The sequence below is a fragment of the Bombina bombina genome, chromosome 2 (genome assembly GCF_027579735.1).
Source record: "Bombina bombina isolate aBomBom1 chromosome 2, aBomBom1.pri, whole genome shotgun sequence".
Taxonomy (NCBI): domain Eukaryota; kingdom Metazoa; phylum Chordata; class Amphibia; order Anura; family Bombinatoridae; genus Bombina; species Bombina bombina.
In genome coordinates, this window is record NC_069500.1 from 1,183,329,354 (window position 1) to 1,183,354,190 (window position 24,837).

The 24,837-nt window shown below is 38.5% G+C and overlaps 1 protein-coding gene across 1 annotated transcript in view; it reads right to left on the reverse strand.

Moving 5' to 3' along the window:
• The window catches only part of CASP3 (caspase 3), a 143,466-nt gene that overhangs the window by 110,737 nt on the left and 7,892 nt on the right, over positions 1-24,837 (reverse strand). Inside the window, 1 exon segment of the mRNA XM_053700253.1 lies at positions 1,252-1,334. Within this exon segment, the coding sequence (XP_053556228.1) occupies positions 1,252-1,325 (74 nt within the window). The 5' untranslated portion in view covers positions 1,326-1,334.

Here is a 24,837-nt window from a genome sequence, read left to right on the forward strand (position 1 = left end):
CACTGTACTTAGAAATACCTCTCCATAGAGAACATAATCCACTGGTATTAATGCTGCCGCTCCAAAGGAGGTACGTTTCCGTATCCACGGTAAAGGCTCCCAAAAGGCTGCTCACATTAAGGCAGTGTCACGCTTTCAAGAGATACACCGGCAAGCCAGAACCACCACCTTCTTTACACTGCCTAGTTTGCAGGGGTATGTGGATGTCTGTTTCCCTGCACTCGTACTCCTGGAGGCTGACTGGATTATATCCATTTTTGCTACCGCTTGAACTTTTGTGCTGCTCAGCTCTCCTATGAGGCTCCTTCCCAGGATTTAGAACGTGCATAGATCCAAGTGAACCTGCCCAGACAGTGTCTGTATGATACAGGGTCTGGTGCAGCAGGGTGATGCGCGCTAATTGGCTTGCTTTTCATACAAACATGCCTTATGTTTTGTAATGTTATGTATTTATTTTAAGGTTTGTGCTTTTTAGGATAAATGTGTTGCCTTGATGACAGAGGTTTACTAACTCTTTTGAAATTTGGCAATATAAAAATATTTTTATTTATTGAAGAGTGCTGAATTCCCTTACTTTTATACCTGGACTTATATTTCTGTGGTATCTTTCTTCTTAAAGGGACATTAAACCCAAGAAATGTATTTCATTATTCAGATAGAGAATACAATTTTTAAAAAGTTTCCAATTTACTTCTATTATTAAATTTAACTTTTTTTCTCATGTTATTCTTTGTTGAAGGGATACCTAGGTAGGTAGCGTGCACATGCCTGAAGCTATACATGACAGGAAATAGTGCTGCCATCTAGTGCTCTTGCTAATGAATAACATTGTTGCAAAACTGCTGCCATATAGAGCTGCAGACACGTGCACACTCATAAGCTTACTTTACTGCTTTTCAACAAAGGATAACAAGAAAACTAAGAATATTTGATAACAGAAGTAAATTGAAAAGTTGTTTAAAATTGTATGTTCTATCTGAATCATGAGATTTAAAAAAAAAAAAAAAAAAAAAAAAAAAGGGGTTTATGTCCCTTTAATTATTAAAGAAATATGGCTCCCTGAACATCTGATAATGATGGAACTGTATTTGGTTACAACTAAAAAAACTTAAGTATCACTTTATTATGTAGGCACACTCCAGAAAGGGATACTTTATGCAAGGCCTTAATTTATACAGATCACATTTATTGAATCAATTAACTTTAATGTTTGACTTTTCACTATAAACAAAATGCTGATTCATTACTTACTGTCTGCTTATAGGGTACGTTTTGGTGTCAGTAGTGTCTCCTCCAGTTTGCATACCATTTTGTTCATCTGCCATTTTGGGTATCTTTTTAAAAACAAAATAAAAAATAAAAAACACCTATAAAAATTAAATACATAATTACATAAAACAAAAACAAAAAACTATATATGGAGGAATCATGGACTGAAGCAGAGAAGATTGGTTAAACTCCTTCACCCCACCCTCCCCATCTCCAAACAACACGTTAACTTGCAATATTAGTTTTTTTGTATCGGTTTATATCATACACCCTAGACCAAGAATAGGGACCTTCCAAAATGCCTACCAAACTTGTCTTGAAACATGCTATGTGTAAAGAAAACAATTTTCAAAACTCTTGATTGTCTTTTAAATTACAGACTACTGCAATAAAAATACAGACACAACTACCCCCAATTCTTCACTACTACATGAAACTATCCTCACTACATGCTCATAAATGGAGCCACAGAAAGAATCAGTCTACCATCACAATTACTATTTTATTTTATTTTTTAATATATAGATGATGTTGCTGGCCCAATTATTAAAGGTCTGTTTGTATAGCAGGATTTTATCAGATCTTTTTTTGCTGATCTCACAATGTTTTCATATGGTAATTCAAAAAGAAATTGTCCCTCCCTCATCATAAAGGAAAGTGCTTTCCACCCTAAAGTATATGTATCGCAAGTTGAGAGCTCTGACATATTTGTGACTGATGGGGTATCTTCACCAGCAAGCACGCATGCTTCTGTTGTACATTTCATTACGATTTAAAAAAGGTACAGTCAACTCCAAACGTTGCATTGTTTAAAAAGATAAGATAAACCCTTTACTGCCCATTCCCCCGGTTTGCACAACCAACATCGTTATATTAATTAGGACTGCAACTAAGAATTATTTTCATAATCGATTAGTTGGCCGATTATTTTTTCGATTAAATCAGATAAAAAAAAAAAAAAAAATTAAGATTACTTAAAGGGACAGTCAAGTCCAAAAAAAAAAAAAAAACTTTCATTTTTCAAATAGGGCATGTAATTTTAAACAACTTTCCAATTTACTTTTATCAACAATTTTGCTTTGTTCTCTTGGTATTCTAGTTGAAAGCAAACCTAGGGAGGCACATATGATAATTTCTAAGCCCTTGAAGGCCGCCTCTATTTTATTTACTTTTCACAGCAGGGGAGAGCAAGCTCATGTAGGCCATATAGATAGCATTGTGATCACGCCCGTGGCTAGTGGCAGACACTGCACTAATTGGCTAAAATGCAACTATATGCAAAATAACTAAAAGTCATGTGATTAGGGGCGGTCAGAAGATGCTTAGATACAAGTTAGTCACAGAAGTAAAAACAGAATTTATGTTTACCTGATAAATTTCTTTCTCCTACGGTGTATCCGGTCCACGGCTTCATCCTTACTTGTGGGGATATTCTCAATCCCTACAGGAAGTGGCAAAGAGAGCACACAGCAAAGCTGTCCATATAGCTCCCCTCAGGCTCCGCCCCCCCAGTCATTCGACCGACGGTTAGGAGAAAAAGGAGAACCATAGGGTGCAGTGGTATAAAAATAAATTTAAACCTGACTAAAATGCCAGGGTGGGCCGTGGACCGGATACACCGTAGGAGAAAGAAATTTATCAGGTAAACATAAATTCTGTTTTCTCCTACATTGGTGTATCCAGTCCACGGCTTCATCCTTACTTGTGGGAACCAATACCAAAGCTTTAGGACACGGATGAAGGGAGGGAACAAGTCAGGTAACCTAAACGGAAGGCACCACTGTTTGCAAAACCTTTCTCCCAAAAATAGCCTCCGAAGAAGCAAAAGTATCAAATTTGTAAAATTTGGCAAATGTATGCAGTGAAGACCAAGTCGCTGCCTTACAGATCTGTTCAACAGAAGCCTCATTCTTGAAAGCCCAAGTGGAAGCCACAGCTCTAGTAGAGTGAGCTGTAATTCGTTCAGGAGGCTGCCTTCCAGCAGTCTCATAAGCCAACCGGATGATGCTTTTCAGCCAGAAAGACAGAGAGGTCGCAGTCGCCTTTTGACCTCTCCTCTTACCAGAATAGATGACAAACAAGGACGAAGTTTGTCTGAAATCTTTAGTTGCTTTTAGGTAAAACTTCAAAGCACGAACCACATCGAGATTGTGTAACAGACGTTCCTTGTTAGAAGCTGGGTTAGGACACAGAGAAGGAACAACTATTTCCTGGTTAATATTCATATTGGAAACCACTTTTGGAAGAAAACCAGGTTTGGTACGTAAAACGACCTTATCTGTATGAAACACCAGATAGGGTGAATTACACTGTAAAGCAGACAATTTAGAAACTCTTCTAGCGGAAGAGATAGCAACCAAAAACTTTCCAAGATAGTAACTTAATATCTATGGAATGTAGAGGCTCAAACGGAACCCCCTGAAGAAGAACTGAAAGAACTAGATTTAGACTCCATGGAGGAGCCACAGGTCTGTAGACAGGCTTGATTCTGACTAAAGCCTGCATAAACTCCTGAACATCTGGCATTGCTGCCAGACGTTTGTGTAACAAAACAGACAGAGCTGATATCTGTCCTTTTAAAGGAACTAGCTGACAAACCTTTCTCCAATCCTTCTTGGAGAAAAGCTAAAATCCTTGGAATCCTAATCTTACTCCATGAGTAACCCTTGGATTCGCACCAACAAAGATATTTCCGCCATATCTTATGGTAAATTTTCCTAGTGACAGGCTTTCTAGCCCGAATCAGGGTATCTATAACTGAATCCGAAAACCCACGCTTAGCTAGAATCAAGCGTTCAATCTCCAAGCAGTCAGTTGCAGAGAGACTAGGTTTGGATGTACGAATGGACCTTGAATTAGAAGGTCCTGCCTCAAAGGTAGCTTCCATGGTGGAACCGATGACATATTCACCAGGTCTGCATACCAGGTCCTGCGTGGCCACGCAGGAGCTATCAGAATTACCGAAGCCTTCTCCTGTTTGATCCTGGCTACTAGCCGTGGGAGAAGAGGAAACGGTGGAAAGACATAAGCTACGACCAAGGCGCTGCTAAGGCATCTACCAGTGTCGCCTTGGGATCCCTGGACCCGTAACATGGAACTTTTGAGTTCTGACATGACGCCATCAGATCCAGATCCGGAATGCCCCATAGTTGAGTTAACTGGGCAAAAACCTCCGGGTGAAGTTCCCACTCCCCCAGATGGAAAGTCTGACGACTCAGATAATCCGCTTCCCAGTTGTCCACTCCTGGGATGTGAATTGCTGATAGATGGCAGGAGTGATCCTCTGCCCATTTGATGATCTTGGATACCTCTCTCATCGCCAGGGAACTCTTCGTTCCCCCCTGATGATTGATGTACCCTACAATCATGTTGTCCGACTGAAATATGCTGAATCTGGCCTCCGCTAGTTGAGGCCATGCCTGGAGTGCATTGAATATCGCTCTCAATTCCAATATGTTTATCGGGAGAAGAGATTCTTCCAGAGACCATAGACCCTGAGCCTTCAGGGACTCCCAGACCGCGCCCCAGCCCAAAAGACTGGCGTCAGTCGTGACGATGATCCACTCCGGTCTGCGGAAACTCATTCCCTGAGACAGGTGATCTAGAGACAGCCACCAGAGGAGTGAGTCTCTGGTTTTCTGGTCCATTTGAATCTGGGGAGACAAGTCTGCATAATCCCCATTCCACTGTTTGAGCATGCACAGTTGCAATGGTCTTAAATGAATTCGAGCAAAAGGAACCACGTCCATTGCCGCAACCATTAGTCCTATTACCTCCATGCACTGAGCTATGGAGGGCTGAGGAATGGATTGAAGAACTCGACAAGCGTTCAGAAGCTTTAACTTCCTGACCTCTGTCAGAAAGATCTTCATTTCTACGGAGTCTATTATTGTTCCCAGAAAGGGAAGCCTTGTGGACGGGGACAGGGAACTTTTTTCTATGTTCACCTTCCACCCGTGAGATCTGAGAAAGGCTAAAACAATGTCTGTATGAGCCCTTGCTTTGGGAAGGGATGACGCTTGTATTAGAATGTCGTCTAGGTAAGGTGCTACTACAATGCCCCTCGGCCTTAGCACCGCTAGAAGGGAAACTAGCACCTTTGTGAAAATTCTGGGAGCAGTGGCTAAACCGAACGGAAGAGCCACAAACTGGTAATGTTTGTCCAGAAAGGCGAACCTCAGGAACTGATGGTGATCTTTGTGGATAGGAATATGCAGGTACGCATCCTTTAAGTCCACGGTAGTCATGTATTGACCCTCCTGGATCGTTGGTAAAATTGTCCGAATGGTTTCCATTTTGAATGATGGAACTCTGAGGAATTTGTTTAGAATTTTTAAGTCGAGAATTGGCCTGAAAGTTCCTTCTTTTTTGGGAACTACAAACAGGTTTGAGTAAAAACCCAGTCCTTGTTCCGCTGTTGGAACTGGGTGTATCACTCCCATCTTTAATAGGTCTTCTACGCAACGTAAGAATGCCTGTCTCTTTATCTGGTCTAAAGATAAGCGAGACATGTGGAACCTTCCCCTTGGAGGAAGGTCCTTGAACTCTAGAAGATACCCCTGAGAAACAATTTCTAGTGCCCAGGGGTCCGGAACATCTCTTGCCCAAGCCTGAGCAAAGAGAGAAAGTCTGCCCCCTACTAGATCCGGTCCCGGATCGGGGGCTATCCCTTCATGCTTGTCTTGGTAGCAGCAGCAGGCTTCTTGGCCTGTTTGCCCTTGTTCCAGCCTTGCAATGGCTTCCATGCTGGTTTGGGCTGGGATGAGTTACCCTCTTGCCTAGTGGCTGTAGAGGTGGAAGTCGGTCCGTTCCTGAAATTGCGAAAGGAACGAAAATTAGACTTATTTTTAGCCTTGAAAGGTCTATCCTGTGGAAGGGCATGGCCCTTTCCCCCAGTGATATCTGAAATAATTTCCTTCAACTCTGGCCCAAATAGGGTCTTACCCTTGAAAGGAATATTAAGTAATTTTGTTTTGGACGACACATCCGCCGACCAAGACTTTAACCAAAGCGCTCTGCGCGCCATAATTGCAAAACCAGAATTTTTCGCCGCTAATTTAACTAACTGGAAAGCGGCGTCTGTAATGAAAGAATTAGCCAACTTCAGGGCGTGAATTCTGTCCATGACTTCATCATAAGAAGTCTCCTTTTGGAGCGAGTTTTCTAGTTCCTCAAACCAAAAAGCCGCTGCAGTGGTTACAGGAATAATGCAAGAAATTGGTTGAAGAAGAAAACCCTGTTGAACAAAGATTTTCTTAAGTAAACCTTCTAATTTTTTATCCATAGGATCTTTGAAAGCGCAACTGTCTTCTATTGGTATAGCCGTGCGCTTAGCTAGCGTTGAAACTGCCGCCTCTACCTTAGGGACCGTCTGCCATGCGTCCCTTCTAGGGTCAACAATTGGGAACATTTTCTTAAATATAGGAGGGGGAACAAAGGGTACACCTGGCTTCTCCCACTCCTTAGTCACGATGTCCGCCACCCTCTTAGGTATCGGAAATGCATCAGTGTGTACTGGGACCTCTAAGAATTTGTCCATTTTACACAATTTTTCAGGGATCACCAAAGGATCACAATCATCAAGTGTAGCTAGGACCTCCTTAAGTAGGGCGCGGAGGTGTTCTAGCTTAAATTTAAATGCTATGGCATCAGGCTCTGCCTGCTGAGAAACTTTCCCTGTGTCAGAAATTTCTCCCTCAGACAGGCCCTCCCTCACCGCCAAGTCAGATTGATGTGAGGGCACTACAGATAAATTATCCTCTGCGTCAGCTTGCTCATTTTCTGTGTTTAAAACTGAGCAATCACGCTTCCTAGGAAAAGCTGGCAGTTTGGATAAAAATGCTGAGAGAGAATTATCCATTACTGCCGCTAACTGTTGCATAGTAATCGCAATTGGTGCGTTAGATGTACTGGGCATCGCTTGCGCAGGCATAGCTGGTGTTGACACAGAAGGGGAGGATAGTGAGCTATCTTCACACCCTTCAGTTAAAGAATCATCTTGGGCTATATCTTTAAGTGTAATTGTACGGTCCTTAAGCTGTTTGGACGCTATAGCACATTTCACACATAAATTTAATGGGGGAACCACCTTGGCCTTTGAACATAGAGAACATAGGCTATCTGAAGGTTCAGACATGTTTAACAGACTTAAAAGTAACTTCAATGCAATAAAATTTATTTTTGACAAAAACGTTACTGTCTCTTTAAATAATAAAAGTGCACACTTTATTACTGAAACATCAAAAAACCATCAAAAACACATCCGATTTTTATGAAATTTTCACCACAGTGTCATAATGCTTTGAAAAGGCACACAAATTTTCAGACCAATTAACCCCTTAATGCCCAAACCGGAGCTAAAAACAGCAGTTAACCGGTTAACACACTACAGTACTCTGCCACAGCTTGCCCTGTGGCTTTTACCTTCCTTAGGGTTATTTTGGTAAGAATATAAGCCTCCCTGGAGCCCTTCCTGATGCCTCCGGACTCCCCACGTGAAGCTGCATGAACTGGCTAGTCAAAACAAGTGCACAATTGAGGCGCGAAAATGAGGCTTCCTTCCTCTGCATACCAGAGTGGAGGGGCCTTTCTGACTAGATTAGGTGTCCAACTAAGTGCCAGACGCAAATTAATCCCCAAAAGTGTTTTAAGTTGATAAAAAAAAAAACCCACCTATTTAACTTGAAAACTTGCTAAAAAGCAATCGATTAGCCCACAATAGTGTCAACCAGCATAAGCCCTTAAAATAAGTCATCATTTTATTGCTGAATCTAATAACAATGGCTTACCTATCCCAGAGGGAATTTCTGACAGTCTTCTAGCATTACTGGGTCTTGTTAGAAAAATGACTGATCATACCTGAAGCAGTTAAGCCTGAAAACTGTTCCCCCCCAACTGATGTTATCTGGTTTCAACAGTCCTGCGTGGGAACAGCAATGGATTTTAGTTACTGGTGCTAAAATCATAGTCCTCTTAGCAGAAATCTTCTTCACTTTCTGCTGCAGAGTAAATAGTACAAGCCGGCACTATTTTAAAATAACAAACTCTTGATAGAATAAATAAAAAACTACAACAACTAACACCACATACTCTTTACCACCCCCGGGGAGATGCTACTAGTTAGAGCGGCAAAGAGAATGACTGGGGGGGGCGGAGCCTGAGGGGAGCTATATGGACAGCTTTGCTGTGTGCTGTCTTTGCCACTTCCTGTAGGGATTGAGAATATCCCCACAAGTAAGGATGAAGCCGTGGACCGGATACACCAATGTAGGAGAAAAGTGTATTAATATAACAGTGTTGGTTTTGCAAAAACTGGGGAATGGGTAATAAAGGGATTATCTATCTTTTTAAACAACAAAAATTCTGGTGTTGACTGTCCCTTTAAGGGAAGTAATACATGAATATTTATTGTTTAAAAAGATAGATAATCCCTTTATTACCCATTCCCCTGTTTTGCATAACTAATACTGAGACTACTTAGCTAAAATTAAGAAATTGTGTAAAATATTTTTAAAAACTCCCCTGAACTGAATAAAACTTGCTGGCAAAGTATACTATTCCAGTAATTCTCTAGGGCTAGGCTAAGTTTGAATACGTTCTGTATGTAAAAGGCTTCCATAAGGCCACAGAATTCATTTTAATTATAAACCACCCCTCCACCACACTCCCCCAGTGCTTGCTTATTATTATTTTATTTTTGCCAAAAAAAACAAAACACAGAAGGACATGATCTGCCCCTGTGAAGCTTAGATGGGCTCTGAGTGAAGGCAGGCATCTTCTGCTTTCTATTGTATAAAGCACTGGGGAGTGGGGCAGATGTGCTGCACTGCTTATATACCTGGTCTACTATTAAACTAAAATTAATTGCATTACTTTGTGGTGGGCCCTTGTCTACGCTAAACTAATCTTTATTATACAAGCAGGGACTTAAAGGAACATTATACACTCATTTTTTCTTTGCATAAATGTTTTGTAGATGATCTATTTATAAAGCCCATAAAGTTTTTTTTTTTTTTTAAAATGTATCATTTTGCTTAATTTTAAATAACATTGCTCTGATTTTCAGACTCCTAACCATCAGCTACCTTCGCCAGCTTGCTCCTGTTTGTGTAAAGGGTCTTTCCAACTGCCTTTTCAACAGAGCTAAACTGAAAGCTTCTAAGTAAGTTTTTAAACCATTTTATACTGGATTTTTATATCAGTATCTGTGCATCTTATTCTTTATAGTAGTGTCTATTACATGCAGTTATATGAAAATGAGTGTATACTGTCCCTTTAAGGGACCTTGTCTCTTGTTTTACTTTAATATCAGACTGTAGTTGCTCACACCAGTGGCATTTACTGGAGTGTTGAAAGGAAGTATGAATTACACCTACTCAGCAGCACGTATCTTCAGCTATTTGCATACACATTTATATATACACATAGCAGAATCGAATTTAATGCATTAAACAGTGTCATGCCCTTAAAGGGACATTATACACTCATTTTTTCTTTGCATAAATGTTTTGTAGATGATCTATTTATATAGCCCATAAAGTTTTCTTTTTAAAAAAATGTATAGTTTTGCTTATTTTTAAATAACATTGCTCTGATTTTCAGACTCCTAATCAAGCCCCAAAGTTTTATGTGAATACCGTCAGCTACCTTCTCCAGCTTGCTCCTGTTTGTGTAAACTGTAAAGGGTCTTTTCATATGCAAAATAAGGGGAGGGGGGAGTGTCTTATTTCCCACTTGCAGTGGGCTTTCCAGCCACCTTTTCAACAGAGCTAAACTTAGAACTTCTAAGTAAGTTTTAAAACAGTTTTATACTGGATTTTTATATCAGTATCTGTGCATCTTATTCTTTATAGTAGTGTCTATTACATGCAGTTATATGAAAATGAGTGTATACTGTCCCTTTAAGTTTGGTTTATACAGGGAGTGGCCTTTTAACTTTTTATCTGGCAAGTCATTTTTACAAAGACATGCATTCATATAATTAAAGGGACACATATTACAAATTATTCACTGTGCATATAAATGCCACAATTAAAAATGCTTGGAGTATTATTTGTATTAAAAAGGGGTATAGTAAAAGCAGATACAATAGAAAGCGACAAACAAGAAATTAGTGTTTATGCAAAAACTGGCCCCTGGGAATAGATGGCAACTCTTCTCCTAGCATGAAAGCAGAAATTATTTTTGTTTGTGACATGTAAACCAATTTAAAAACAAAGCAATAGCTTTAAAAACAAAAATATTATGCAACAATGTTCCTTCATTCTGATGCAATTTTATTAGCTGGTACTAAATTAAGTTTACTAACCTTTTTTAAAATATTTACCACCCGGTAAAGATAAATTAGTGTTATACACGGTGTAAAGCAATTTGATTTTATCTCTCCAAATTCTAACAGCTAGAAATCGCAAAATTATTTCCTACCTAGTAATTTAACCTTTTAAAGCCGTTATGCCGTTCCATTCCGTCATAATTAGACTGGGCTTTAAAGCAGTTATGACGGAATGGAACGTCATAACTAACGGCTGTCCTGAAGCCTTCTGTGCTTCAGGGATTTAATCGCGGTCTGGAGGGCGTTCCTAGGATTGTAGGGACGCCCCCCAGATGCGATCCAATAATTGAAATCTCGCGATCGTATGCACGATCGCGTAGTTTCAATTTGTCTACATCGGAACAGTTGTTCCGATGTAGGCACTTTAACCCTGTCACGAAAGGGTTAAAGCACCGCCAACAGAAGAGCACACAGGATCGCAAGCACGCTGTGACTGCAAACTGACCAACCGAACCCTGGGGGCCAAGGAAGAGTTAAAGGGACACTGAACCCAAATTTTTTCTTTCATGATTCAGATAGAGCATGAAATTTTAGGCAACTTTCTAATTTACTCCTATTATCAATTTTTTTTCGTTCTCTTGCTATGTTTATTTTAAAAGCAGGAATGTAAATCTTAGCATGCAAAATTGCATGCTCTATCTGAATCGTGAACGAAAAACATTGGGTTTAGTGTCCCTTTAAAAGCTACTTAGGAACATGACTCCAACACCTTATGAGAATGACTATGTAAGCACCGGAAGCCTAAAAGAATGTGCCAACAAACTTGTACTGTATACAAATACAATACAGCCCCAACAAGCTTCCTGTAACGTCACTTGACCTACGCCTCAACCAATAGGATGAGAATAGATTCATGGACCCTTCGTAAGCAAGCGCTTAGCACAAAGCCAGCACTCGCCTGGAAACCTCAGGACTATCCTGTAATCAGTCTGCACGCCGTGGGAGAGGGGAGGAGTAAGATAGTGCTGCAGCTCTGAAAAGTGTATGAGGCTAAACATAACAACTAATCTATAACCAAATAATCGATAAAGAAAATCATTGACGATTTTCATTATAGATTTTTATCGATTAGTTGTTTCAGCCCAAATATTAATATACTTTATAACATTTAAACTTCTAAATTGTCCGTTTCTAAGCCACTACAGATCGCCTCTTATCTCATGCATTTATATTAGCTTTTCACAGCAAGACACTGCTAATTCATGTCTGCCATATAGATAATTTGTGCAGGAACCAGTACTAATTGACTAAAATGCAAGTCTGTAAATAGCCTCAAGATAAAGGGCGCGGTCTGCAGAGACTTAGATACAAGGTAATCACATAGGTAAAAAGTATATTAATATAACTGTGTTGGTTGTGCAAAACTGGGGAATGGGTAACAATTTTGGCGTAGATTGTCCTTGAAAAAGTGAAGAGGAAAAAAGAAAAAAAAAAAAAAGTGTGGTGTGAAGATGTACAAGTTTGGAATCATATCTTGTTTAGGGAATAAGATAAAACCTTCATCGCTTACGCCCCTTATGTATCAATATGTTGGAAAGAGCATTTGGATCACGTTAAAGAACGTAAAATTTAAAATAAGTACACTTCCGTAAAATAATCATTATGCTTGATATGACTGGGAATACCTCTTTGCGTGTGCAGAGGTCATATTTATGCTATATACATCGTAATTATATGTACTAGATTGCACACTTATAGTATTTTCATAGGCGCATTAGATGCTACTTCTTTCCTCCAGCTTTTAACAATGAGGCAACTTATACTTAGACTATTATTTTTGTGAAATGCGCATCAGACAGACATTCTCCTTTGTCTACAGAACTGATTGAGTGATATAACTTGATTTAATTTAGTTCTTTTTATCAGAAACGTTTTTGCAGGGCTTGGAGGCATAGACCCAATCAGTTTGAATAATTGTCTATGTACTACAGTTAGTATAATTTTTGGAGGATGATATTCTCCTAGTGTAATTGTCATTTTTTGTTTTACATAAATAATAGGCCAACCGATGCAGATTGCTCCATAACTACACTCAGATATAAAACTAAGACTATTATTTTTTGATGTTATAGGTATTACATTGTGAGAGAAACAGTCCTGTTTCAACTTAACATTTCTTTTAATTATAAAGTATGGTTTTATATCATTAAAATGTATTTCTCTTTCTTGGAAATAATATAGTATTCTTAAGTGAGACTAGACTAGTGCTTTTTTGTCAGAAAATATTATAAAAGCAAACCATAATACAAAGCATACATATTCACTAGGGATGTGCATTCAGCAGTTTCACGAGGAAACTAAAAGTCGATGATGGTGGCCGCTAGCACCATTTGACTATTTTCTGAGCCAGATTTCTTTTTGTGAAAGTGCAAGAAGACACTGAGATATGAGTTTGCACAGATCTTAGGATGTTACGCTTTCACAAGATGAAATGTGGCTCTGAAAATACCTGAATGCAGCTTTTTTTAAAGAGTTAGGTCCTGGACTGAGAAGAAATACAAGTACGGTCAACAATAATGCTTATGAAACATTAATTTTGTGAGCAAATAGTCTACAATTGCATATAATATACAATTACTTTAAATGTCCCTTTAATCTCTTTGTAAGAATCAAACATATTTATGTAACCATCACACTAAAAACTACTGATCAGATGTAATTCTGAATTGCACATCTTCTGACATTTGTTAAGGTAGAACAGGAAGATTAATAATTTATGCGACTGAAAACAAAGCTGGATTACACAAACCAGCAGTGAAAATGATATCATCATGTAGTAACATGCTAAAAATAAAGTCTATGCTGTTCTTCTCTAGGGAAGGTGAGATCACACACACACATACAATGAAGATGGCACACGTGCTACAAACACAGTTGCCAACATTTGAAAAAAAATTCCAGGGACACTTTGCAACTAATAATTACCTTCATGAATTTTTTTACCACACCCCCTATTGCCTTGTTCCAGTTTTACTTTCAATATTAGTGTCATATGCTTTTATTTAAAATGATTTTATCTACAACCATGCATGGATTCCCAACACATAACCAAAATCATTTACAAAAACATAAATATATTCAAAAGCATATTGTGGTGATCAAGAAAACTTAAAAGGACACTTATTTTTGTCCCAAGACAAAAAAAACCCACAATATTTGAAGAAATAATAGCTTAGACTATTTTTGCAATATATACGTATTACAGCTAGTAGTATTGCAGCCAGTAGTGCATGGTAACTGAGTAGGTGGCTCTATACATGTAATACAGATGGTTAGGGAGTACAGGAAAAAAGTAAGGAAGTAGCAATACTATAGTATCATACAGTTCAGAACAGGAAATGACAACACAAGAAAATTCAAACTCAGTTTTTTCAACCTTAGCAGCATTATTTTTATACATATAATGCAAAAATGCTAATTAAAAAATAATTTTTACAAATATTGTACTTTGTTTTCTGACTGTAGTTTCCATTTAAAAATTGTGTAATGCACATAAGGCTAGCTACATCAAATGTGTTCACTAAATTTTTTTTATTAAAAATGACTTACATATTTTTTCTAATCTCTTTTCAATCTCCCTGGCCCTTCAGGAACAAACTATGTGCAGCAGGGAAAAAAAAAAAAAAGGGAGGAAAGTACACGTCAAATGCAACATTTTTACCAGTGTCATTATTATTGTTTGTATAGCGTCAAAAAATTCCAAAGCGCTGGTTACAGAGATAGGGGTATACAGGTATACAATTACAAAGATTTGTGATCAGATACAAAAAAACATAACAGACTAAATAAACAAAAACTAGTACAGAAGGGGGAGGGCCATGCAATGATTATTTCAGTACAACACACACACTGACATCAAGCAGCAAAGCAAGCCTTTATCAATATATGTATGCCATATATAAATATATAACAAATATACACACACATAAATATCATTTACAAAAAACAATTGAGGTGGACTGCCCTCTCACATGGGAATAGGTATACATCCTATAGCAGTAGTAAAACCGACAGTTCTAGGTGCTCACCAGGCACTTACAGAGGAGTTCTGTTAACTTTAGTTAAACTAAACAATTTCCCTAAAATCCAGTAATGGATTCATAATAACTTGTGAATGTCAGTACAAAAAATGAATCCAAACTAGACAGAGAGAACCCTGTTCCCTCTTTACTTTTGAAAAAAAAACAAACTTGAATTTACAGTTTTGAGGTTTTGTTTGTTGGACGGAATCCTAATTGTTACAGTATCATGGATTTCTACAAATTTGAGTTTTTTTTTTTTTTTTTTTACCTAGGAGTTCAAAGCAGCATAAACAAGCAAAGCTTCTTCTACTACTGTAGGTGGTAAACAGGTTTAAAAAAAAAAAAAAAAAAAAAAAGGCTAAATAGTAAAAATAATGATCTTTTAAGTACAAAAACACTAGGCTGCCAGAGAAGGGGATCACCAACATAAAAATCATATGACAGAGTTAAAAAAAAAAAGGTATATGCAATGTAAATCTATACATAAATATAGCAGTGTATTACTTTCCATTATCAAGATGATGAATACTAACATTTTGTACTTACCTGCTTATAAATAGGACTATACAAAAATTTTAAATTAGGGGTTTCTCTCCATAGACTAAGGGGGGTAGTTATCAAGCCGTCAACCTCAAATACGCTGGAATTCCGCAGCGTATTTGTGGCGAGGCTGATTCGCCTTAGTTATCAAAGGCTCGAGACCGGCAAAAGTAGAATTTTGTGACGTAAACTTCGATCCGCCGGACTCAGTCCGACACAGATCGATTCTTACATCACTCCAGATGTTCCGCACACAAGTGCGGCACAATCTGACTACTTTTGCTAGTTATCAAATGACTAGCAGGTACGCTCGGCACTTTTACGGCCTAGCGTACCTGGTTTTCAAACCGCCACCCCTGGAGGCGGCGGATCCCATAGGAATCAATGGGAGTCTGACCATAGCGAAAGTACAAGTTCGCTGCTGACAGACATCCCATTGCTTCCTATGGGAGCTGTCTACACCTAACACCCTAACATGTACCCCGAGTCTAAACACCCCTAATCTGTCCCCCCTACACCGCCGCATCTAAATAAAGTTATTACCCCCTAAACCGCCGCTCCCGGAGCCCACCGCAAGCTACTCTATACATATTAACCCCTAAACCGCCGCTCCCGGAGCCCACCGCAATTATATGTATTAACCCCTAAACCGCCGCTCCCTGAACCCGCCGCAACCTATATTAAACTTATTAACCCCTAATCTGCCCCCCCTACACCGTCGCCACCTATAATAAATTTATTAACCCCTATCCTGCCCCCCACTACGCCGCCGCCGCCACTGTAATAAAATTATTAACCCCTAAACCTAAGTCTAACCCTAACGCCCCCCTAACTTAAATATTAATTAAATCTAAATAATATTTCTATTATTAACTAAGTTAATCCTATTTAAAACAAAATACTTACCTTTAAAATAAACCCTAATATAGCTACAATATAAATAATAATTCTATTGTAGCTATCTTAAGATTTATTTTTATTTTACAGGCAACTTTCAATTTATTTTAACTAGGTACAATAGCTATTAAATAGTTATTAACTATTTAATAGCTTACCTAGCTAAAATAAAACTGAAATTTACCTGTAAAATAAATCCTAACCTAAGTTACAATTACACCTAACACTACACTATACTTTAATAAATTATTCCTATTTAAAACTAAATACTTACCTGTAAAATAAACCCTAATATAGCTACAATATAAATAATAATTATATTGTAGCTATCTTAGGATTTATATTTATTTTACAGGTAACTTTGTATTTATTTTAGCTAGTTAGAATAGTTATTAACTATTTAATAACTACCTAGCTAAAAGAAATACAAAATTACCTGTAAAATAAATCCTAACCTAAATTACAATTAAACCTAATACTACACTATCATTAAATTAATTAAATAAACTACCTACAAATAACTACAATTAAATACAATTACATAAACTAACTAAAGTACAAAAAATAAAAAAAGCTAAGTTACAAAAAATAAAAAAATAAGTTACAAACATGTTACAAATATTACAACAATTTTCAGCTACTTACACCTAATCTAAGCCCCCTAATAAAATAAACCCCCCCAAAATAAAAAAATGCCCTACCCTATTCTAAATTAAATAAATTTCAAAGCTCTTTTACCTTACCAGCCCTTAAAAGGGCCATTTGTGGGGGCATGCCCCAAAAAGTTCAGCTCTTTTGCATGTAAAAGAAAAATACAACCCCCCCCCCCAACATTAAAACCCACCACCCACATACCCCTAATCTAACCCAAACCCCCCTTACAAAAACCTAACACTAATCCCCTGAAGATCATCCTACCTTGAGTCGTCTTCACTCAGCCGAGCAGCGATGGAACCGAAGTGGACATCCGGAGCAGAAGAAGTTAATCCTCCAAGCGGCGCTGAAGAAATCTTCCATCCGATGAAGTCATCATCCAGGCGGCGCTGAAGAAGTCTTCGATCCGGGCGATGTCATCTTCCAAGAGGCGCTGAAGAGGTCTTCTATCCGGGCGATGTCATCTTCCAAGCCGGGTCTTGAATCTTCCTCCCGCCGACGCGGATCATCCTTCTTCACCGACGGACTACGACGAATGAAGGCTCCTTTAAGGGACGTCATCCAAGATGGCGTCCCCTCAATTCCGATTGGCTGATAGGATTCTATCAGCCAATCGGAATTAAGGTAGGAAAAATCTGATTGGCTGATGGAATCAGCCAATCAGATTCAAGTTCAATCCGATTGGCTGATCCAATCAGATTGAGCTCGCATTCTATTGGCTGATCGGAACAGCCAATAGAATGCAAGCTCAATCTGATTGGCTGATTCCATCAGCCAATCAGATTTTTCCTACCTTAATTCCGATTGGCTGATAGAATCCTATCAGCCAATCGGAATTGAGGGGACGCCATCTTGGATGACGTCCCTTAAAGGAGCCTTCATTCGTCGTAGTCCGTCGGTGAAGAAGGATGATCCGCGTCGGCGGGAGGAAGATTCAAGACCCGGCTTGGAAGATGACATCGCCCGGATAGAAGACCTCTTCAGCGCCTCTTGGAAGATGACATCGGCCGGATTGAAGATTTCTTCAGCGCCGCTTGGAGGATTAACTTCTTCCGCTCCGGATGTCCACTTCGGTTCCATCGCTGCTCGGCTGAGTGAAGACAACTAAAGGTAGGATGATCTTCAGGGGATTAGGGTTTTTGTAAGGGGGGTTTGGGTTAGATTAGGGGTATGTGGGTGGTGGGTTTTAATGTTGGGGGGGGAGGGGATGTATTTTTCTTTTACAGGCAAAAAGAGCTGAACTTTTTGGGGCATGCCCCCACAAATGGCCCTTTTAAGGGCTGGTAAGGTAAAAGAGCTTTGAACTTTATTTAATTTAGAATAGGGTAGGGAATTTTTTTATTTTGGGGGGGGGGTTGTTATTTTATTAGGGGGCTTAGATTAGGTATAAGTAGCTTAAAATTGTTGTAATATTTATAAAATGTTTGTAACTTATTTTTTGTACTTTAGTTAGTTTATGTAATTGTATTTAATTGTAGTTATTTGTAGGTAGTTTATTTAATTAATTTAATGATAGTGTAGTATTAGGTTTAATTGTAACTTAGGTTAGGATTTATTTTACAGGTAATTTTGTATTTCTTTTAGCTAGGTAGTTATTAAATAGTTAATAACTATTCTAACTAGCTAAAATAAATACAAATCCTAAGATAGCTACAATATAATTATTATTTATATTGTAGCTATCTTAGGGTTTATTTTAAAGGTAAGTATTTAGTTTTAAATAGGAATAATTTATTAAAGTATAGTGTAGTGTTAGGTGTAATTATAACTTAGGTTAGGATTTATTTTACAGGTAAATTTCAGTTTATTTTAGCTAGGTAGCTATTAAATAGTTAAAGGGACACTGTAACCAAAATTTTTCTTTCGTGATTCAGATTGAGCATGAAATTTGAAGCAACTTTCTAATTTACTCCTATTTTCAATTTTTCTTCGTTCTCTTGCTATCATTATTTGAAAAAGAAGGCATCTAAGCTTTTTTTTGGTTTCAGTACTCTGGACAGCACTTTTTTATTGGTGGATGAATTTATCCACCAATCAGCAAGGACAACCCAGGTTGTTCACAAAAAATGGGCCGGCATCTAAACTTACATTCTTGCATTTCAAATAAAGATACCAAGAGAATAAAGAAAATTTGATAATAGGAGTAAATTAGAAAGTTGCTTAAAATTTCATGCTCAATCTGAATCACGAAAGAAAAATTTTGGTTACAGTGTCCCTTTAACTATTTAATAGCTATTGTACCTAGTTAAAATAAATTGAAAGTTGCCTGTAAAATAAAAATAAATCCTAAGATAGCTACAATATAATTTATTATATTGTAGCTATATTAGGGTTTATTTTAAAGGTAAGTATTTAGTTTTAAATAGGATTCATTTAGTTAATAATAGAAATATTATTTAGATTTATTTAATTAATATTTAAGTTAGGTGGGCGTTAGGGTTAGACTTAGGTTTAGGGGTTAATAATTTTATTACAGTGGCGGCGGTGTAGTGGGGGGCAGGATGGGGTTAATAAATTTATTATAGGTGGCGACGGTGTAGGGGGGGCAGGATAGGGGTTAATAAATTTAATATAGGTTGCGGCGGATTCAGGGAGCGGCGGTTTAGGGGTTAAACTATTTAGTTGCTGCGAGGTGCGGGATCATCAGGATAGGGGTTAATAATTTTATTATAGAGGGCGACGGTATGGGGGGGCAGGATAGGGGTTACTAGGTATACTGTAGGTGGCAGCGGTGTCCCGGAGCGGCGGTTTAGGGGTTAATACATTTATCAGAGTTGCGGCAGGGTCTAGGAGCGGTGGTTTAGGGGTTAGTAACTTTATTGAGTTGCGGGAGGCTCCGGGGGCGCCGGTATAGGGATAGAACAGTGTAGTTTAGTGTGAGTGCTTAGTGACAAGCTAGCAATAAAGCTGGGAAAAAGCCGAAGAGCAGCGAGATCGGATGAGTGATAACTCTCACAGTCCGCTGCTCATCGTCCCGCGGCTTTTTGACAGCTTTACTTGATAACTTAGGCGAACGTATTCAAGGTCCGCGGCGGCGAAGGTAGGCGAGCGTATTGGGCCGGCGAAGGCTGAAAAGTAGACGGCTTGACAACTACCCCCCACAGTCTCAAGCAAAAAACAAAACAAACAAAAAAACCACACACACACACGTTACTTCCAAATTACATGAAACCCAAAATGTTTCTTTAATGATTTAGATAGTGGATAACTTTTAAAGGGACAGTCTACTCCAGAATTGTTATTGTTTAAAGAAAGGTAGATAATCCCTTTATTACCCATTCCCCAGTTTTGCATAACCAACAGTTATATTAATATACTTTTTACCTCTGTGATTACCTTGTATCTAAGTATCTGCAGACAGCCCCTTATTTCAGTTATTTTGACAGACTTGCATTTTAGCCAATCAGTGCCCTCTCATAATTAACTCCATGGGTGTGAGCACAATGTTATATATATATATGTCACACATGAAATGCCCTATAGCTGTGAAATACTGTCAAATGCATTCAGATAAGAGGCGGTCGTTAAGTGCTTAAAAATTAGCATATGAGCCTACATAGGTTTAGCTGTCAACTAAGAATACCAAGAGAACAAAGCTAATTTGATTATAAAAGTAAAATGGAAAGTTATTTAAAAATGACATGCCCTATCTGAACCATGAAAGTTTCATTTTGACTAGACTATCCCTTTTAAACTTTCAATTTACTTAGATTATCAAATTTGCTTCATTCACTTGTTTGTTGAAGTAACATTTCTGCGGGCTAGCTGAACACAGGCAGAGCCTAATTATGAGAGGCATATTTGCACAGCCACTAATCCGCAGCTTACTCCCAGTAGCGCATTGCTATTCCTGAGCCTACCTGGGTATTCTTTTCAACAAAGAATACCAAGAAAACTAAACAAATTAGACAATAGAAGGAAAATGGATTACAATTGAATGCTCTATCTGAATTATGAAATCTCATTTTTTACTCACCCCTGTAAAAATGCATTAAAATTCCAATATTTAACTCTAGTCAAAGAATATATTGTACAGTAATTTTTTTGGGGCGGGGGAGTATATGTTCCTAATATCAATGCTTTTAAAAGTTATTTACCACTGGATCTCCTTTTTTAAAAATCTTTAAAGAATGTGAGTGTGATCTCTCTGAATAACATCCTAAGCCACAGCCCTGAATACTGACAGACAGCTGCAAAGTTCCCAGCTTTTAAACATTACTGTGAATCTGCTGGCAAGTGCCAGGTTTTCTGTGTGTTGTGTTGATAATGTTTGCAATGCTTCCCTGCGGGCCTGTCACCCAGCCTAAGCAGTTCTTGATCTGCTATCTTATTACTCTGCCATGACTGACCAAATGGAGGAGTTCTGTGTTATTCTTCAAAAGTGCCATACTTGATTTTGAGCACAAAATGACTGAAAAATGTAATAGCTTCATAGCTTTCACTAAATCTGCTCACTACATGACCGGGACCTTTAAGCCTGAACAAACAGATGCGGTATTACCTATAGAGTTAACAAGGGACTTAACTTCCAACCCCACCCAATTCATCACACACACAAGGAGCTACGGTGAGACTAATAACAGCAGTTTCACCCAAGTTGGAGGAATGCGGTAGGTCCATCCGAGGAAGGGGAATACCTACCGCCGTACTCCACAGTGAACCTAAGGTATTCCACATGCCAAATCTGTTGCTCCTCATGATCCAATGTGTGACTGCAAAGCTGTAACAGATGACCGGCATGTACGGAAGTTGACAGTCTAGGAGTGTTCAGGGCTGACTGAGGCTCTGCTGATGTTGAACACGAATGTATGCGGCCCTAAATACCATGCATTACCAATCTATTACTACCGAACTAGCTTGGATCAACGTAATTGGTGGCACTCCCATCTGCATCAAGGACACAGTTTAGATTTGGGAATCTCACCTGGACGACCTGCATCTCAACTTTGGAAACATCTCTACCCTGGTAATTGAGTAAAAGCTGTAGTTGGCTGTAAAACAACCCTTAGCTGTTGATGATAAAGCTTCAGGTCACATCCAAAATCTTACCTTTTAATTAAGCACTTCTCTGACTAGGGCATGTGTATACCTGAATGAGAACTAAATTAGTTAGATGTTGGGACCCATATTATTGTACAACTAATATGCTTACAATTTGCTCTTTGCCTAATGCTAATTATCGCATATACCGCAGTGAGGGGATATATAATTGTTCATATGAGACATCATGTACTTTTATATTTGTGTAGAAAACTCTACGTTAGTAAAGAAGACATGTTTTATAATCTAATAGGATATCGACATATGTGCCACTAGCACGATGCTGATTGTTTATCGACTCCCTAATTTGTTGTTAAAACTTGATATCCGTTACACAATCTAAAGCACATGATGATGAATCAGTAACTAATAGTTATATCTCACTACTATCCATCTTAAATTTGACATCTCTAACACCATATCCCACATCAGGCACAATCTTATTTACAAACCCATGCCTATGAACGGCACTTATTTGTAAGCACTACTATTTAATATCCCCTAAAGCAAAAATCTAAGTTCTAACTTATTGAGCCTCACCATTACGAATGTTCGAGAGGTCTATTCTCCTACTACTTTCACCTAAGATACAGATCTCCTCCTTTCTTTAAAAATGTTAAGTTAATATCCACCCTTTTTGCATGCTATATATCACTAGTCCTCCACCTCCAGTTTATTTCTGACTACTGGGGTCCAGATGTAACCCATAGATTATTTGGAGGATCTTATATACTCAAAATGAGGTTTCAGCTATGTACTCTTGTTATAGAGAAGTTGTCTTTTTTTTTTTTTTTTTCTTTCTTTCTCTCTCTCTCTCTCAAGAATAATATCCTTAATGTGCACTATCGTGATCTACCACTTGTGTCCTGCTAATAGGTTTATTGACTACATCAATAATTTTTTCAGCACACCAAGAAATTAAGATCACTATTTTTATTGCTATTTAGATTTCCTTATAGCAGGCTGCTCTTTTATGGCATTCATAGATAATAGCTGTAATCAAAATGTGTTACTATTACTGTTTTTACCAATTTGCATAGAAAGTACTATGTAGACTTGACATTAATGTTCTTGTACTATGACAATTGCTGTAATTTCTAAAAGCCTCAAAAAAAAAAAAAAAAAAAAAAAAAAAAAAAAGGAAAAAGAATGCTACTATACTACAGCAACAAAGGATGTCCATTTGCTCATTGGAGTCTGTTCCTTTAAGACTTTACTATTCAGCTCACTATATAAGGCTCCACCCACCTATCTCACATTGCTGGATTATTTTGGAAACTTCTCAGTTTGAGTTACTCCTGCTTTGATTTCAGCCTAATACTTTGCTTGTTAGTCTCTAGATTTTGCGTATCTGGGATCAGCAACCCCTCTGAAGTGCCTAATCAAGTGAGAGCAGTCAGATCGAAACCTCTGACGTCATCAGCTACCGCCTGTAGTGCTCTCTGTCTCTCTCGCATGCTCCCAGCGTGTAAGCAGCAAATGGTAGATCCGACCACACCGCTCGCAGACACCTCTTCCTTCACTCGTTACGGATCTCATGCTGCCAGGTTGTATAGAAATAATCTCCTGTTTGTGATGGCATAATTCTCTGCTCTGCTCCTGACTCCTGCATATCTCTATAAGGTTTTACCTCCTTAATTCTCTCCGTTTGCCACATTATAAACTTACCTGTATTGACTGCTGCCTAGGATTATATATTCTTCTGCACTAAACAGCTCATACTCTGGTGTTACATATCACTAGTTCATATTGCCTAACTACTCTTATCATTAAGCTGGTAAACTGTAACCTCCTTGCCATTACACAAGTGCATGTATACTTGCGTGTATACTGACAGTGTTTATGTGGCCATACTAAGACAGAGGGATTAACTATCACTATAGCTTATAGTTGTTTACCCTCCTGTCACATCAACCTACGTTTTCACTACATATTGCTGATAAAATCAGTATTCTAATCACTAAGCATTTTTGTGATTATAACAGGGTTGAAGGGGAGGGGGGAACCTTACACTACAGAAATAGATTGCTTAGAGGGGGAGGTTGTCGAGGGTAAGGGGGTCCCTACACTACAGACAAATAAATATAAAAAACACTACACTATAATTTGTTACCGGCAGACTTTTCAATTAAAAATCTTTCAGGGGGAAAAAAAAAATAAAAAAAAAAAAATACCGATTTGAAATCCAGACTATGCTATTATAATCATCTTTTTACTATAAATGTGCTGATAATGCAATTTTAGAAGAAGAGCAGGTGTGCCGTTGTATATAAAAAGAAATGTAACATTGAAAAAAGAAATGTAACATTGAAGATGTTTGAACGATTCTACATACTACGCATGAGTTATTACTACCAATGTTCATGTTTGTCTGTCTGATATGTGTTTTTTCCCTCACAGATAAACAATTAACTTATCACTGTAACTCATATACAGGGAAAAAACTATTGCCTAGATTTAGAGTTTTGTCGGTAAAGACCCGCATAGCTAACGCTGCTTTTTTTCCCAGCGCACCCTTCAAACAACGCTGGTATTTAGAGTTGTATAAGTGGCTGCGTTAGGCTCAGAAAAGGGAGCGTTGAGCAGAATTTAGCTCCACTTCAACCATCAATACCAGCGTTGCTTACGGTAGCGGTAAGCTGGCAAAACGTGCTCGTGCACGATATCCCCATAGGAAAAATGGGGCAGTTAGGGCTGGAAAAAAACCTAAAACCTGCAAAAAAGCAACGTTCAGCTCCTAACACAGCCCCATTGTCTACACCTAACATGAACCCCGAGTCTAAACACCCCTAACCTTACACTTATTAACCCCTAATCTGCCGCCCCTGCTATCGCTAACACCTGCATTTTATTATTAACCCCTAATCTGCCGCTCCGTACACCGCCGCAACCTACATTATCCCTATGAATTATATTTTTTACCCCCTAATCTGCCCCCCCCCCCCCCAACGTCGCCGCTACCTTGCCTACACTTATTAACCCCTAATCTGCCGACCGGACCTCGCCGCCACTATAATAAATGTATTAACCCCTAAACCGCCGCACTCCTGCCTCGCAAACACTATAATAAATATTAACCCCTAA